The sequence below is a fragment of the Camelus dromedarius genome, chromosome 25 (genome assembly GCF_036321535.1).
Source record: "Camelus dromedarius isolate mCamDro1 chromosome 25, mCamDro1.pat, whole genome shotgun sequence".
NCBI lineage: Eukaryota > Metazoa > Chordata > Mammalia > Artiodactyla > Camelidae > Camelus > Camelus dromedarius.
Window position 1 is genome coordinate 13147449 of NC_087460.1, and position 17691 is coordinate 13165139.

The following is a 17691-nucleotide window of genomic DNA, read 5'->3' on the forward strand; positions in this document are numbered from 1 at the left end:
ATGGTGTGCAGTCTAATTATTAATTTTTGCTTTTTATTGTCATTTTTCTACTTCTAATATTTTCTTTTATTATGAAACATTTCAAGAATGCAGAAAAAGAGTTAAAGATATTTGTACTTACCACCCAGATCATTTAAATGATTAAATTTTGTCATTTTTGTTTCAGAACAATTTAAAAGAAAGTATTAATACATTTAATTCCCATGTGTATTATGATCCTATTACATTCGGACTCATTCCAGCTGTATGTAACACTGTGTTTAATTTTATAGATTTTGTTCCTAGTTAATTTTCATAGTTTTACAAAGCATGCATGTATCCATTCATAATATATATAATTATATTATATGTTTTTAGATTTTAAATAATTGGTATATTATATTTTTATTCTGAAGATTTTCAGATCAGTCCACCTTTTTGAAACGATGCTCATACATATAGTTCTACTTCATTTATTTTTAACCATTGCACCACAGTCCAGTGAATGAACACACCACAGCTAATTATCCATTTTCCTATTGTATATTTATATTGTTCAGTTTTTCCTTATGTCACCAATATTGCAATAAACCTTCATTTACCATCTCCTTGTGCATGTAAGAGTTTCTCTAAATTATGTCTAAGGGTCTTAGACTACGCAACTTAGCAAATATGTTCCCAAAGTTCCTTTTTGATAGTTTTTATTCCCCACCAGCCATGTATGAGAGTTCTTGATGCTCCAAATTTGTGCTCTGTCATTCTTCATTGTCTATAGTGTCTTTTGTTGCAAAGAAAATCTAAGATTTTACATGCAGTCACATTTGCCCATTTCTTGCTCTCTGGTTTGTGATTTTGTTTCAACCCAAACCCAAAGCAATAGGATCATAAAGATATTAGGGTCTATTTTTGTTGGTAATCTAACTACTATTGGTCTAACAGTTATTTCTTTATAAACCACATGTTTATTTCTCTGGGTAACTTTTATGTTTTTCTTTATCTTGAGAGTTTGTAATTTCACTCCAATATGTCTATTATATTCCACTAGGCTTTTGAAGTTTACTTTGATCTGAAAATTTACTTCTCTGTTAAATTCTAGGAAATTCTAAGCCTTTAATTCTCTAATTATCTCTGCCATTTCCTCTGTTCTCTGTTCTAGAAATTTTCTGAGATATATGCTTTAATCTGTCCCAGGTGGATGGGTCACAGCTAAGAAATCCTAAGTTTAGGAAATCTCAATCTTTTAAATGGGTTGCAAACACATCTGCCAATCTTTGCCCTAGAGGGAGCTATTATCCTCATCATCCTGGTCAGAAAACTCTGCTCCAGAGGGAAAGATCATTTACATCTTCCAGCATTGCTTACTGTTCAAACACCAAGATAGTTCAGACCAAAAGCCTCTGCTAACAAGATATTCAGAAATTCAAGGGACTCATGAAGAATTTTCTATCAACATGTAATTCTTATTTCTATGTTGTATTAGTTTTTGGTGAATTTTCTCATGAGTATACTTCACTGGCCACGCTAATTAACCTGACTAGAAAAAGAATGGTACTAAATACAATAATTTTGTCTGAAAAAGCATTTAATCAAGGATACTATCAACAGGAATCTCCAAGCAGCAGGATGAAGCCAACCTACACCAGGGATCTTCGGTGTTCCTCGACTGTGATGCAAACCCGTGACGTTCACAGTGTGTCCCTGGGGCCTCCTCCGCATTATCCCGTGGAACTTTAGGGGAAAGAGGATCTGAAGAAACCATGAATCTCATGCTGTCTGCTCTCTTCACAGTTCTTGACATATATCCTTTTACTGATCAAGAGAAGGCCTTAGACTATTTTAAACAATCCTAAATCATTTTTCAGTAAATAAAAGAGTTTTTTCTTACTGCCCTATAAGGAGAAGCTAATACAAATTTAAACAAAAATCAGGTCTCCAAATGGGAAAGAATGTGAAAATAGAAAGTGAAAAATAGAAGAGTTTTGTTCAAACACAGGTAAATATTACCATGAGTTTTGTTCAAAATCAGATCTATATATTAACAAAAAACTAAGGCTTTAAGAGAAATGAAGAACATTGTATCAGTGAAATTTAATGAGGGAGAATAAACATTATTTTGGAGATGGGAAGTGGATGGTAAAAGGCAGTAAAGATTCTGGCTAGGAAGATGCTGAAATAATGTAGGATGAAATGGGGATACTTGAGAGAGTAATATAGTTTGATAGGTACAGACTTGACCTTCAGTGATGTATTGATTGCAACCAATTTAGGGAACAATCTTTTGAAAGTCATCCATGCTTATATTTACCAAGTACTTTGAAAATATTGAGGAACTGAAATTCTAGTGTATAAGTGAGAAATGGAGATACAGTATCAATATCTGTTCTGGAAACAAAGCCCAAAGTTGTCAGTTACTTGACAAGGAAAATGTTACACATGAATGGTACCATTTTATGCCCAGTCTATGCTTAGAAAACAATTCTCAAAACAAACAAACAAACAAACAAAACTTTACCTGAAGTTAGTGGAATCATAGATCCTGCATGCCCCTGACTCACCACACTTCAAAGTTCCCCAGTGTAAACATGTGGAGTCAATTAAAGCTCCAAAATAGATAGGTGCAGGAATTCCAGCTTCAATTAAAAGGGAGAAAGAAAAATCCATTAACAAGTTAAGAATTAAGATACATTTTTTTGTTAGGAAACATTTTAATTTTCTCTATCCATAGAACAAATGAAGTTTAACAAAATATAAATCTACTGCTTTAAACTTTATTTTTAGAAATTAAAAGTTACTATTTTTCCCTTTTTATTGAAGTATAGTTGATTTACAATATTGTGTCAGTTCCAGGTGTACAGCAAAGTGATTCAGTTATGTATAGTTACATAAATATTTTTTTCAGATTATTTTCCATGGTAAGTTATTACAAGATACTAAGTTACTTTTACTGTAAACATTTTAGATGATAAAAGAAAGTAATCTCATAGATAAATGCAAAATAAAAATTATCAGTAGAGAAAAACATTTAATTAGTGATTCTTTGTATTTCTTCTCTGCAATGGTTTGGGCCAGTCACGGGCACACTTTATTTTAACAAAGCATTTCCTGTTCCTTTGCTTTTCAAATTGCACTGATGAAAAGCAATTGATGAAAAGTAGAATTAAGGTCAGCTAGGTCTTTTCCAAGTAAAAAGGAGAAGTTCTGCATTTCTTCTTGTGCTTCATTCTCATGCTAATTACAGGGGGGAGGGTATAGCTCAGTGGTAGAGTGCTTGTCTGGCACGCACAAGGTCCTGGGTTCAAATCCCAGCCCTCCATTAAAAATAAATAAGTAAAAAAGAAAAAATACCTTCCACCTCATGCTAATTACAAAGTTCCACTTACAAGTGGAAGGGATAGTTGTTCCCGTTACTCTGAGGGGGTGATTTCATTTACTTAATATTAAATAGTGATCTGATGTGATATTAGAAAAAATAACTATTTTTACCAAATATTCTTGTGCAAAATGCATGCAATCCTACGCCAAGCGACTTCTCTTCAGACTTGATACACCTAAAAAATAAATCCATAAATAAAAGAAAAATAGAGGTTTTAAAACTACCATAGTTTTTTAAAAGGACAATTTGTGCTAGTAACACACTGAGATTAGAAAATTTTCTTGCATGCTCAGGTCTTGGTTATTTAATGCCTAATTATCCAATTCATAACCTACATAGGAGCCCCACCTCTGGTCCTTGGCATTTTATCCATCATTTTTTGCTCACTCATTTCTAGCTTAAAATTGTCAAAGAAGAATACATTTCACATGAATCGATTTTTTACCCCAGTATCCTCTTCTTGAGTAGTAGTTCTTGATTCTAATGGTGAAATCTTTTAGATGAAGGAAGAGAGTAAAGACATGAAGAAAGCTGAAAGCATGATTAAGTACTTGTCTTAACATAAAGTAGATATTAATACTATAAAAAGTTTTGAAACTGATAGGCAAATGGAAACTGAGTTAAGAATTTCAATAATCAGGTTAACCATTTGAAAGATATAACTTTTAAAGCAGAAGAAGAAGATACAATAGATACAATGGAAAGCAAAAACAGAAGCAAAAAGAAAGTCAAATAAATAGAATATGTGAAATAAAGTATGAAATAAAGTGGCAAAAAGAGCTCTATCACAGTGACTGTAATCCATACAAGCGGGTTAAACTCACCAATCTCAGATTACAAAATCAGATCTAGCAAATTGTCTGTAAAGTGAAATAGAAGATTGAAATATTGCAAATAAAAGGAATAAAAAAAGGTATAACATGAAACAATGAACCAAAAAAAAAAGAGCTAGAACTGCAATTTTAATAAGAAACAAAATAGAATTCCCTGAAAGAAAGGACAAAAAGATAAAGAAGAAAATTAAGTGCTGCTAATAATAGAAGTATAATGATCAAAGACACATTTACATCCTACAAGAGAGACTCCAAACATGTAAATTAAAAAACTGACAGAGTTACAGGGAGAAATACATCAGCAATTTTTAGAGATTTTAATACCCACCTCTGAAAAACTGTTAAGCAGACAAAAAACAAGTATAGATTTACAAAGTTTAGATAACACAATGAATTAACTTAAGTCCAAGGAATATGAAAACTGTATATTGAAAACACAGAAGTTACACATTCTTTTCAGAAACACATGAAAAAATCAAAAATTGAACATGTGCTAGGCCCCAAAGGAAGCCTCAATATTTCACACAACCCCACATCTTTCAGATTATGTTCTCAGAACATGAAAATGAAATAATAAAGGATATCTATTGAAATTTCCCATAGATATGGAAAGTCTATAACACACTAATAAACAAATTTTGGTTTAGTGGAGCAAATCGTAAAAGAAATTACAAAACAGAATTAAGCTTCATGGAAAATACTATTTGAGGCACAGCTAAAGTAATAGTTGGAAGGAAATGTGTGGTTTTATCTATATTAACCAACATGAACAAATGATCTAAGTGTTAAACTCAGATAGCTGCATAAGGAGCAACAGAGCAAGCCCAAAAGGAGAAAAAAAATTTTTAAATAAAACAAAGAGCAGAAAAATGTGAAATAAAGATTAACAAACTCAAAAACTCATTCTTTTAAAAAGAAAATAAAACAGAGAGCCTTTGGTAACAATGCTTAGGAAAAAATAAAGATGGTACAATAAAATACAAAAGAGAAAAAGGGAAAATCCTTTCAATACATGAGAGAATATTAGAATGATAAAAGGCTGTTACAAACAGGTACATACTAACAAGCATACAGCTGGTGTCGGCACTAGTATGAATAGACACTAACACTAAATAAAGGAAAATAGTAACCAATATCACTATCCAAATAAGCCCAAAGTGTAGTTTCACAGGTGAATGCACAGAACTTTCAACAAATAGATATTTAATGCAAGTAGTTACAGAAATTAAAAAATAGAAAATTAACCAATTCAAAAAAAAAAAAAAAAAAGAAAATTAACCAATTCTTTTGTAGGCCTAGAATGATTCCAAAACAAAAAGAATAGAAAATAGTAGGTATGTTTTACTCATCAACAAAGATACAATAATTTTAAATAAATTATTATTTAAACAAATCATATATAAAATATATCATGATTAAATATGGCTTTTCCTTAGATTTGTAAACAATTCAATATAAAAAAAACTATCACTTTATTTCACCACACTAAAAGTACTGAGTAGAGTCTATGTAAGTTTTTTCCTGGATGCAGAAAAATATATTTAATAGTTTAATACTGATTCTATTATTAAAACTCAGAAACTTGATGAAAACTGTATACTAAAAATCTACAGCAAGCATCATATTTAATGGAAAAATTTTACATGGTTTCCATTAAGATGAGAAAAGAACAAGAATACGCACTGTCACTAGTAGGGTTTAATGTAGTTTTGGAGGTCCGAGTTGATGTTCTAAGAAAACTTTAAAAGCCTAAGATGTACAAAGTTTGGAAATGAAGAGATAAAATTTTCCATATTTGCATACATTTCTACAATGAAAACCTAACAAATCCACAAGTTACTAGGACAAATAAGAAAAATTGATGGATAAAAAGTAAATTTTTAAAAAGCCAAAGCATTCCTCTAAACCAACAATAATCAACTAGAAAACGTAAGAGAAAATAGTACCATATAGAATTACAAACGTATGTGTGTGTTTGGATATATATATATATATATATGGATATGTATCTCTTTGTAAATCTACATGGTACCATTTTGTATGTATATGTGTATATATATATATGTGTGTGTGTATGTATGTCTGTGTATAGAAGCTATAAAAGAAAATTTAAATAAATGGAGAGAGAGTCCATGTTCACAAATATATGATGTCAGAGTTTCTCTGATTAAAATAGGGAATCTGCACAATCAAAATTCATATGAGAGTATAAAGATCCATGCATTGAGAGCTAAATCAATTTGGGAAGAAAAGAGTAAAAGAGTAAAGGTGAAAGTAGTGGGTGGGTGAGGAAGAGTTACTTTGAGACATTAACATAGCCAGTGTCAAGGTAGCAAAATCAACGTGGCACTAGTCTGAGAACAGACAAAACTGTGGGACAGAATAAGAGTGAAAACTAGGCCCATGTTATACAAAAACCTGCGATATGATAAAGGCAGCACCACAAACCAATGGAGAAAGGACCTCTTATTTATGCTATGATGTTAGGAAAACTAGTTTTTTGGAGAAAAATATCACTGAATAGCTCTTTCTCTGGCACCAAACATAAAGATAGACTTGTGATGGTTTAAAGAACTAGGTAAAGCTACAAAGTTAATAGGATAAAATTTAGGGGAATATTTTTATAAATTAGGGAAATATTTTTCTAAGTTAAGGATGTATTTTTATAAATTAGGAAACCCTTTTTAAATATAACTACCCAATACACCAACTCTAAGGCAAGAAAATTGTTAGATTTCAGTACAACAAAATTTAGGATTTAATTTCATTAAAAATACTATGGAAAAGTTCAAAGAAAGATGAAAGACTAGGAGAAGATAATGATATCAAATAAACAATATTATATTAATATCTATAATTCACCAAAAGTATAGACATTGTAATAGAAAATGGGCCCCCAAAATGAAGAAGCATCTTGAAGCAGAAGCATTAATAACTAGAAAAAAATTTGAAGAGATTCTTAAACTCACTGAATTAGACAATTGCGTATTAAAACATCAGTGAGCTACCATTTTACACCCACTGGAATAGCTGAAGTCAGAAAGTTCAATAATTTTAAGTGTTAGTGAGGTTATAAGGCGGGAGAAACTCCCACGCATTGATGGTGTAAGAATAATTCATAAGTACTGGCAGTACTTGGTGAATTTATGTCCACATGTGCCTCATGCACCAAAACAAATTATAGCACAACACTACTTGTCTGAATATAAAACACAAATACACATAAAACTTAGTATTTTACAAAGGAAATTACATATTTAAGAACATATATCTATCATACAAATGTGGATGCCTATGGTTGAGAGGAAGTGGGGAATGGAATGAGAAAAATAAAAATAAAGTAAAATGAAGCAAGAGGGAAATCCTACCCCAGCCTATGATGACTATGTGTTATGAACTGAGAGTTATGATCAACTTAACTCTGCTTCATGATGAAGAAACGAGAAAGCAATGCACTTTGTTTACTAGGCATGTTTAGGATTGTTTATGAGGCACGAAGATCAAAAGAACAAGGGTCATAAACCTAAGTGTGAATCCTGGCTCTGCAATTTCCTAGTTTTAGTAAGCCCTTCAGCACTTGTGTCTCACAAATAGCTTTGTTAAGACTGTTGAGCATTTATTATTATACCCAATTTTTAATTAAAGAAAAGCGAAGCTCAGAAAGATCCATCGACCTGCCTTTTGCCCTGTGGATATTCTTTGGTGAAACTGGAGCTTCTGACAGCTTTAAACTCCACTGCCCTACAGGTTGAACCACAGGAAATGAATGCAAGAACCACTCTGTACCCACGAAAATGACTGTTTCATATGGCTTACCCTAAAATGTAAATGTGTCTCTTCTTGTGTTAAACAATGAGAGGTTTTCTAATTTAACTCTACGAAATAAGGAAGGAAAGATCAGCAGGGAAGTACCAACCGATGAACATTTTATAATGCTAACTAATATTTTGTAAAATTCAACAGTGCTGAATGAGAATATCTTAACGCTATAGTAGAGCACTGAGTTCTTAGGTACCGTGGGCTCCAAGTGGCTTTCTTGGAAAAAGTTCCCCTACTAAATAGCTAGAAATAAATCTAAAGAAAGAAAATAATTCTTGTACCTCAGGAGAACCATATAGCCAGGTATGGCAGATAAGGAATAAATGAAACTGCTGACCACCGACAAGATTAAAAAGTACTGGAGCATCATGGAACAGTCACGTCCTTTGTCACATAGCCCAAGGTGTGCGGATGAATTTCCTGGTGTTTGAATGCAGCTACAATTTTGAAACATCTGTCGAAAAATAACATTATCCTATTTAAGGAAGGAAATCTTGAACACAAATCTCAAATATTTATTACATCACCAATTGGATCAAGATGGAGACTTTATTCACTTTATTCTTGCATCCTTTATGGTGTCTCTCAGGATTATAGTGGGAAACAAAACAAAAGTGTGGCTTCTGAAAAATAGAATTTCTTCCTAAATATACTGAGTAAATTTGCAACAGCTCAGCTCTCCTCAAGTCACGCTTTTGAAAAACATATACTGTCTTGCCACACACTGAATATGACAAAATTTGCTTCATGGTGCTCAGTTTAAATATATAGATACTTAACAATAAACAAAGATTTGTTGAAAAAATATGTAGTTTATTTTAAAAACAGAATAAAGTCAACCCTTTTTGAATTCTTATGTTCCCAGGTTTTAATAAGAATCAAAATTTGTATTTTATTTTCATCACCAACCAACAGTATAAGTGATATTTTAAGGCAAGAAAACATGCCCAATTCCATCTTCTTAGAAAGCTGTCAGAATGTGAAAAACACAGACAGCACATGTGTTTTTATACACAGGGAAAAAAAAAACCTAGCAAAGTCATTAGCTGGGTACTTGAGATCAAAACTGCCAAGTTTATCTCGGTTTAAAGTACTTTTAAATAAAATTATTAAGCAATAATGTCAACTGCTATGGAGTTAAAGATCAGTACATAGACACTGTGCAGATTTAAAATAAGATCTAGGAAATAACAGTTAAATCAAGTGAGCATATAAAAAGTAACTTATTTTCAGTAATAAAGGCCAATAGGATGTGTTACCATGTTTATTCCTGTTCCGGAGGATGTCTCACAACCAGCAAGACAGGCTGACATATATGACAAACCATTGTTTCCACATACTGGGTCCCATATTTTAGTTGGGCAGTTGCAATTCATGTTACAGTCAGCAAGGATATTTCCCATATGAAAATCCTGTTGCATTCTGAAATGATTTAAAATAACACCATGGATATTGAAAGAATATTGGAGCATTTTCTTTTTCTTTTCATTTCAATTTGCAGTTGTATTTCCTCTGCTCCCTAAAATAGAAACAGAAATCTTCCAGTTGTCAATGTGTGGCCTGGGTACTATAGCTCTGGCATAAAAGACACCAGTTTCTGTGATCATAGCCACTTTTTCAATGATTTCTTTAAGGTAAACAAACAGCCACTGAACCACTGGGGGTCAGAAGAAGGCAGGCGGGACTGAGAGCAATCAGCTTTAGATGTTGGCAGACTGTATTCCTGCTTGCAGCTGTATCCAAGCAGAGATCCCAGCCAGTGCCTCTGCCCATCTGCAGGGCTGAGCAATGGTCCCCTCTGGCCAGAGTTCAGTTGGCAGTTATGCCTGATTTGGGTCTCCAGTCAACCATCCATACTAGCCATGGAGCTCTGCTCACCTGCTGAGCAGAGTCTCCAGTTCTATCCACCCAGAAAGCCTGGCCAGAGAACCTGGGCAACCAGAGAGCCCATCCTATAGCCACACAAGACCCCGGATAGTCAAATAGTCAAGGGAATCTTGAGAAAGAAGAATAAAACTGTAGATAATCACATTTCCTGATTTCAAACCATATTACAAAGTTGTATCACCAAAAACAGTATGGTATGAGCATAAAAACAGTCACATAGAACAGAATAGAAAGCCCAGAAAAAAAACTCATGCATACATGTCAATTAATTTACAACAAAAGAGCCAAGAATATATACAGTGGGGTTGAAAAAGTCTCTTCATAAATGGTGGAGGGAACACCAACCAGACAGCCATGTGCAAAAGAATACTGGATACTTATCTTACAGCACACACAGAAATTAACTCCAACTGATTAAGATTTAAATTTAAGACCTGGAACAATGAAACTCTTAGAAGAAATCATTAGGGGTAAGCTCTTTGACTTCAGCCTTGGCAATGATTTTTTTGGGTTTTCTTATGCTCTGTGTAATGTAATGGAAAGAGCCATAGAGAGGGAGTCTAGAGATCACATTAAAGTCCTGACTCATAACTAGATTATGCCTTTTTACACATCTGCTCTGGGAATCAGGATAATTGGAGATGGAGATAATCTTTAAGATTTTACCAATTTTAATTTTTATTTTACTATACTGATGGAGTTGAAGGGGTGTTCCATGACCTCCCTTGGTCATTTAATCCCTGTGAATCTGAATTTCTTCATCTGTAAAATGGAAAAAACAACACCTACCTTAAATGAAATTTGCAAGACTCAAATCAGATAATATATAAAATTACTTTTATGATTATATATTTAATATTATTCCAATTGCTTAGTCGTCAACAATGTGAAAGGGAACATTTTAGGATGCTCTTCATTTCATTTTAACCGATGACTTCATTACCTACGTATACCCTACAGATGAATTTTTAAAATTCATGTCACTATGCAAAACCTTCCTGTGAACCCAGATAACCCTCAAAATGGAAATCTGAAACTATTCAAGATATAGACACACTTATATGAATAAAATATATAAATTTATATATGAATTTCTGTATCATGTATTAGGATTCAGTTTTGTTAAGTTTAAGCCCATTGTGGAAACATGTAAAGGTAACTGAGATTCTAGTTAACTTTAAATTTTACCTATATGTGAGACTGTAAAATAAATAGATAACACATCCTAATATAACCTAAAAGCATAGTTTCTTCACTCTACTATCTACTAGGATATCACAAAGTCAAACACACACACAAGCAATCATAAACTCACTGACTCGGTGACATATCCCCAACCTCTATAATAAGATAGAGAAGGAATACAGATTACTGCCATTAGCTTCAATTAGCAAATGATCTGGTCATGTATAATTACTGCAGAAAATGTTATTAAATGTTGAAAGAGAACAACGTTTATTAGAAAACAACATACCCTTCATAAGAGGTGGTTATGCCAGCCACTGAGGAATTATCACAAATCATGAGAAAACACAAAAAATAGAGAAGATATTCAAATAAAGATAACCAGCATCCTATGTGGGCAGCTTGTACGACAGTAATCTTGAACTTCTTCATAATTAAACCGCCAACTATATATCCGATGCATATTGGAGGTAAGTTATAAATACCTACAAATGCAAGTAAAATATTATGTACAAAGTGACTTAGCAAAGGGACAAAAGTGACGTCACATTTATCTAGTATGTCTTACACAAGCAACCACTTAGGTCCAACTCACAGTGGAGAAAACTGATTTAAATTTATTCCCACTTAGTTACATGTCACATATAGAGATATTTTAATGCCTCATAACATCAAAGTACATTTTGGAAGACTGTTGTCATTCATGTAATTAATAGCAATAGATTGTAAATTTCTCATATGCAGGGTTCATGGTCTATGTCTCTTTTCTTAGGATCCAGGTAGAAGTAACAAGTCAAAGTTGACTAGTCATTTATTACTTTTCATTCTTTGGAGTGGGATTATGTATATAATGATTTGTATATAATGTATATCATATAATCATATAGAGTATGATTAGTATGATTTTGCAGCTGTTTATTCCCGCTATGGTTGTTAAGAAATTTGACTCAGCTCAAGGTACTTTAGAGGTACTTTGATAAACCTGTGATTGTTAAGTGGCTTTACATTTCATATTTTGCTGCTACTGACTAGTACTCTCCCTCCCCTAATCCTCCCCCCCAAAAGGGGGAGGGGAAGGGAAAAGATAGTCCTGTGTTTCATTCTTACAATGCCAGGATTTGCTCACTGAATCACATTCTTAGGAGAGATTGTTTAAAATGCACTTCCAAGTCCCATACCAGAGAGTCTAATTTAATCTGTCTGAGGTGGGCCCCAGGTATCTGAACTTTTAACAAACTGTAAAAGGTGTGTGAGTGTAGGTAGTGTGAGTACGTGTAATCTGAAAATTCTCTTTTCAGAATAGTGAAAGAAAAAAAAACCCAAGAGAAACTCAGGGTGAAGTAGACCCCCTGGGGTCAGTGTGGTGGCAGGAAAATCAGAATGTATGGGATGCAGAGATGTCTCAAAACACCCAGGGGCGGGGGCAGGGGGGCAGAGAACAGAGTTAGAAACCATGGAATTCATGAATTGGAGCCAAAAAAGGTAAAATCTGAGAGTGAAACACAACTCCTAATGAGTTAACTCTGTCTTGCTTTTTTACATGAATGAATTGCCGATCTGAAAACTGTATCTAATTTGGGCGTTCCCCAAGATTTCTTCAAATATTTTGAATTTGCATTCTGACTGGAGAGAGACAAAGCAAGGAGAAAACCAGGATTTTCTGGCTTCTTCCCTTCCCTGCCATCTCTTGAGTTCCCTGGAGAGCAGAAGGGGGAAAAGTACCAGAGACAGAAATATCTTAACAGATTTCAACTGAGGAATTTCCCAGACCCATCGTCACAGTATTCACCATTTCATGGGGGGTAAAAAAATGGGGTACCAATGCAGAGAAGAGCAAACATACCAATTAGAAAGATTGCATCTGAGGCTGATTTTCCATAGTGCTGTTCCAGATACTTAGGCATGAAGGAGATCATATTGACAAATGCATTGAACTGTAGCACACTTATCAGTATGAAAAGCATGTAAACTGGGTTGCATAAAAGACTTTTCATGAATGGTAAAAAATCTGAAAAGAAAGAATGACAATAGTGTCAAACGAACTTGGCTTTGCATTTTACGATGGACTTTTCCTGAAACATCAACCTCCCCTCCAAATGATGGTTTTCTGTTTTATAATGCACGTATGTTTCTTAATTCTTTTCACCCCTCAAAAGCTAAAGTTATATCATTGCTTTGGTAGTGATGCGGCTGACTGGGTAGGGATCAGAACACAATCGCTTTGCCTTCACCAAGTTACCATTGTGTCTTAAAGAAAAAGTACAACATGACCAAAATGTCCGAGTTCACACCATTTCCTCTCATCCTTCTCTTTTCCTTCTATTAATATCTTCTCTTCTCTAGAGGTCATCTAGAATGAAATGTGCTTGTTCTCTTATTCTGTTCTCTAAAGCCAGGAAGGAAATCAATTTGATAAAGAAGTTCACATTGAAATATTGATAATATCACTCCTGAGTATTTAAAATGAAGATACATGTGGGAATTCATGGGATATAAATTTTCTCAAGTAGTAGGCACTTCTCTGCTTCTCTAGAACAACAGTTTTGGTGGTTCTGCCAATGGTGCACAGTCTTTTAAAATACCAACCTCCAGGCTTCTCTCCCTGAGACCCTGATTTATTTGGTAAAGACTAAGGACTATGTAAAAGATTTAACCAAAACGTTTTCCTCTTTGGGTGAACTGACAAAGCTCAGAGCCAAATTTGTGGCCCATCTCTAGCAAAGGTTTTGGGTCAAAATGTCTCCATTGTGGGTCAAAGTCTTACTGATAGTTTCTTTTCACTTTTCTTATCTTCATGTTCTCTGTCTTGATTCCTTAGTTATTGTGTATAATCCTGTTTTGCTTAATAAGCTGTCTACTATTCATTCTAGAACAAAGTATCAAAAAATAAACAAATTGGAAAGGAGAAATCATAGCTTAACTCAAAGAAATGAACTCTAGTAGAATTCATATTTATCAATAAAGTACACAGCCAGGGAGAAAAGTTGTGTTCAGAGCTTCTTGGAGCTGTTTAAGGCACCCATGTTTGTTTACATCCTCACCTAACAGGTGAGTCCCATTAATTTCAGTGTCGTTTCTACATGTCTTATACCAAGCCCTTTCCTAGTCTTGAGAATTGATCTTGCAGCCTGCAAACAACAGTGTGTGTTAAAATCCTCTATCAGTCTATACCAGCCCTTTGACAAGCGTCGTGAATATAATCGTAACGACTCAGAATTTGTAAGATTCTGAATGGCTCCTAATGATCCAAGAAGTATTAAATTATGTTCAATTGTCGTTTAAGTGAATTTGTAATTGCTAAGATTTCTGGGCAAGTTGGTACTATAATTTATGGGTGATGGAGGAAGCAGCAACATCCACAATAATAATACTAAAACCAGGAAGCCGTTAATAGTAGTCCTATGTGTTAGGGCTCTGTCTACCCTCACACAACAACTCTATAGTCATAAATAAATAGTATGTCCCCATCTTACAGATCAGGAAACTGACCCTCCACCACCTTCCAAAAGAACACTCTTTAAGAATCCCAAGGGCCAGCCCATACTTCATACTAAATACACCAGACCTCTGGGGAACACTACAGAGTTGCAGGCATCAGTCACTTTAGAACTTTCCGAGGTGATGTCCCTAGCTGGCCCAGGTTGACAATGAGTGCTCTTGAAAACGAATACATAGACAACCTTAGCTTAGTTTCTCACAGAAAAACCTTCTGTCAACTATGCTTTGGAGCTTTCATTGAGGATCTGTACAAAAAACAAACCCCAAATCTGTTCTATGAAACATGCTCCTGCATTGGCTGGAAAACCACTATGTGACGCAATAGGCCCCACACGTCATATGATAATTTTTTTCTTTTATACAATTTGTTACTTGGAGAACGGTTCCTTTTTCAGAACTGTTATCCTTTCCCGTCTATCAAATGTAGAGAATTATATGACATTTTGTGTTTTCTTTTTCTACCTTAACTTCCGAGATGCTCACAGCTAAGCCAACATTTTTGGTTTCAGAACCAAATCATACCTATTTTGAATAGCATATATTTTTTTCTTCCTTTCGTTCTTGGTTTGAATTTCTTTTTTAATTAGACCTATGCTGCCTATAAGAGAGATTTTTTTTTTAAGGCTAATGGGATCAAATTTATTTATTTATTTACTTACTTACTTACTGAGTGCCCAGACTGACATATAATTTTATACAAATGCTGATCTGAGATAATTCAGCCCCTAAATTATATGGTTTATTTCCATGGAGTAGCATAGGAGGAATCAGACTAGCCAGACATTATTGACTGCTGACTGTTAATGACAAATTGCCTTAAGGCAGCCTAGCATATTGAAATGTTAGATTAAAATACAGACACATCTATAGCAACCAAAAGGTAAATTATGTAGAATTTAAAATGTTTATATTTGCCTTTAGTGATTGCATCCCTCTTTTTCTTGCCATTGCTTTGTTTCTCTTCTTTGTCATTTGTGACGGTCTCAGCGCTATTCTCTACTCCTTCCTTTGGAAGCGTTTTGGGCAAAAAGAAAAAAGGAATGGCAGTGAGCACATTCACTCCTGCACAAACCAAAAAGCCAAACCACCATGCACCAACCCAACGAGTATCAGTGGGGGTTATGGTCAGAGCATCTGTAAAGAGATACACACATATTTTATTAGCTTAAGTCATTGCTTCCTGTATGAACAATACAAAATTATTAAAATTATAATTGTCAGGTTCTATCCAAGTACGGAATTGATACATAATTCAGACACTGATAAAACTTCTCTGACAATAAGTGATATTACACTATTGTCTAGCGATAAATGAGTTTGACTATCTGTCCTATTGTGTAAGGAATTTATAAACAGGTATTTATTAAATAACTACAAGGTCTATTTCGCTATCCACAAATGATTGCTTATATTAAAAAAAATTTCAAACCTATATGCTTAACTCTTTTGAAAACAAGAAATACTATTTTGGTGCAGTAGAAAGAGCGCCGGATTTTGAGTTGGAAGATCAGCGTTTTATCTTGCTCTCCTGCTCCCTGGTTTGAAACACTGAAAATTATTTAAATGCCTTCACTTCAGTTTGGTCACCTGGAAAGTGGAAATAATCTATGTAGCTGCGTAAAGTAACAATTAAATGTGATAACATACCTGAAGATGCTTGAGACAGCTAATAAATAGATTTTATTGAGTTACCTGTTTTCACAGATCCAGTGTCAACATAAATATTTGCACAGAACGATGCTAATGAGAGTCCAATCAAAGGACCAATGATCGCTCCTGTTTCTATAAACCCTAAAAATAAAGGAAAATATAAAGTTATATATAGTTTATACATCCACATACAGAGTTCTAATCCCATGAAGAGTTTGAAGATTGAATTGTTTTTACCTTAGACTTTTTTGTACTCAATCTGTACTGAATGTATTTGATCTGTAAGAAAATTAAGCTTGGTGTATGTATAAATAGCAAGGCTGTTTCTTTAAATGTTGAAAAAAGAGCCCCATCGTTTGAAGCCACTTTCTCTAGGGCTCCAAATTCTCTCTCACGCTGGGTTACAGGTAAAGATGTGCTGTAGTAGCGTAAGCTGGGATCTTGTTATTGACAAAGCTACAACACAGAGCACAATTCTTGTGATGCCTTCCATAGTCATACTTTTAGAAGAATTTTAAAGCAATACCATGTTATGATAAATTCCTTGTGGCATATTCCTCAGAAAAGCTTCACTCCCAGATCTGCAGCTGGAAACCTCCTCTGGCTCTGTCCTCACCATTGCTGATAATTCTCTTCCCTCTTCTCACCACCTCCTTTCTCAGCCTCCACATTCTTCTCTTCCAATTCCATCAGTCCCCTCTGTCCTCGCCGGACTCGTTACACATCTGGGCCATTAGCATCAGCTATCTCGTGACTCGTCTAGACCTCTGACTCTATGCTGAGCCCTCTCCACTTACTGAAAATCCAGGCATGAGCTTCTTCAACTTTCTTCCTCTTTACTTCAAAATGTGTCTTCTTCTATTGCCTCTGCCTTCTCCACGGTTCTAGAGGCTAGTCCAACCAGTACACACCTGACTTCTTGATGCTAATCCTTTCTGTCTTCTCTGAGGTCTTGCTCAGCCAAACGCTCCCTCTTGTGTACTTGTCCAGTTGCCCCCATCCACTGATTTCTACAATGTCTCAAATCCACGCTGATTTCTTTCCTGTCATTACATTTGCCTTCGCTGCCTCACCACTCACCCATTCCACTCTAATCCTTTCACATTCTACTCAAAATCCTCTCTGATAGCCCCCGTGATTTCTTTGCCACTTATCCAGTGTCCTTCTCTGGTCTTCATCCTCTTAACTGGCCAACTTTCTTTTGACATTTTCCTCCTAAGTCCCCTGAACTTATACATTCACTTATTGCTTTATTTTTTCCCTTATGACGACCCCTTCTTTAAAATTTCTCCCTCCTACTCTGCTACTTAAGTAGAAGTGTTCCCTAGTATTTTATTCCAGGATCTCTCACTGTATGGTATGTGACCTCCCATAGCAACCTTATTTCTCCCTCTTCATTTTATTTATTGTCTCTGTATAGGTGATCCTGAAACTTTATGTCTAGTTTTTATGTTATCTCCTAAAACA

At 34.5% G+C, this 17691-nt stretch overlaps 1 protein-coding gene across 5 annotated transcripts in view; it reads right to left on the minus strand.

Annotated features, from left to right (window-relative positions):
* SLCO1A2 (solute carrier organic anion transporter family member 1A2) overlaps positions 1–17691 on the minus strand; it is a 77349-nt gene that overhangs the window by 1922 nt on the left and 57736 nt on the right. For all 5 annotated transcript variants that reach the window (XM_031444010.2, XM_031444009.2, XM_064479091.1 and 2 more), the window contains exons 8-15: positions 16267–16365; positions 15490–15708; positions 12920–13084; positions 11366–11561; positions 9264–9426; positions 8286–8458; positions 3463–3527; positions 2492–2609 (exon numbers count right to left, since the gene is read on the minus strand). In XM_031444010.2, coding sequence (XP_031299870.1) covers positions 2492–2609; positions 3463–3527; positions 8286–8458; positions 9264–9426; positions 11366–11561; positions 12920–13084; positions 15490–15708; positions 16267–16365 — 1198 coding nt within the window. The remainder of the gene's footprint in view (positions 1–2491; positions 2610–3462; positions 3528–8285; positions 8459–9263; positions 9427–11365; positions 11562–12919; positions 13085–15489; positions 15709–16266; positions 16366–17691) is intronic.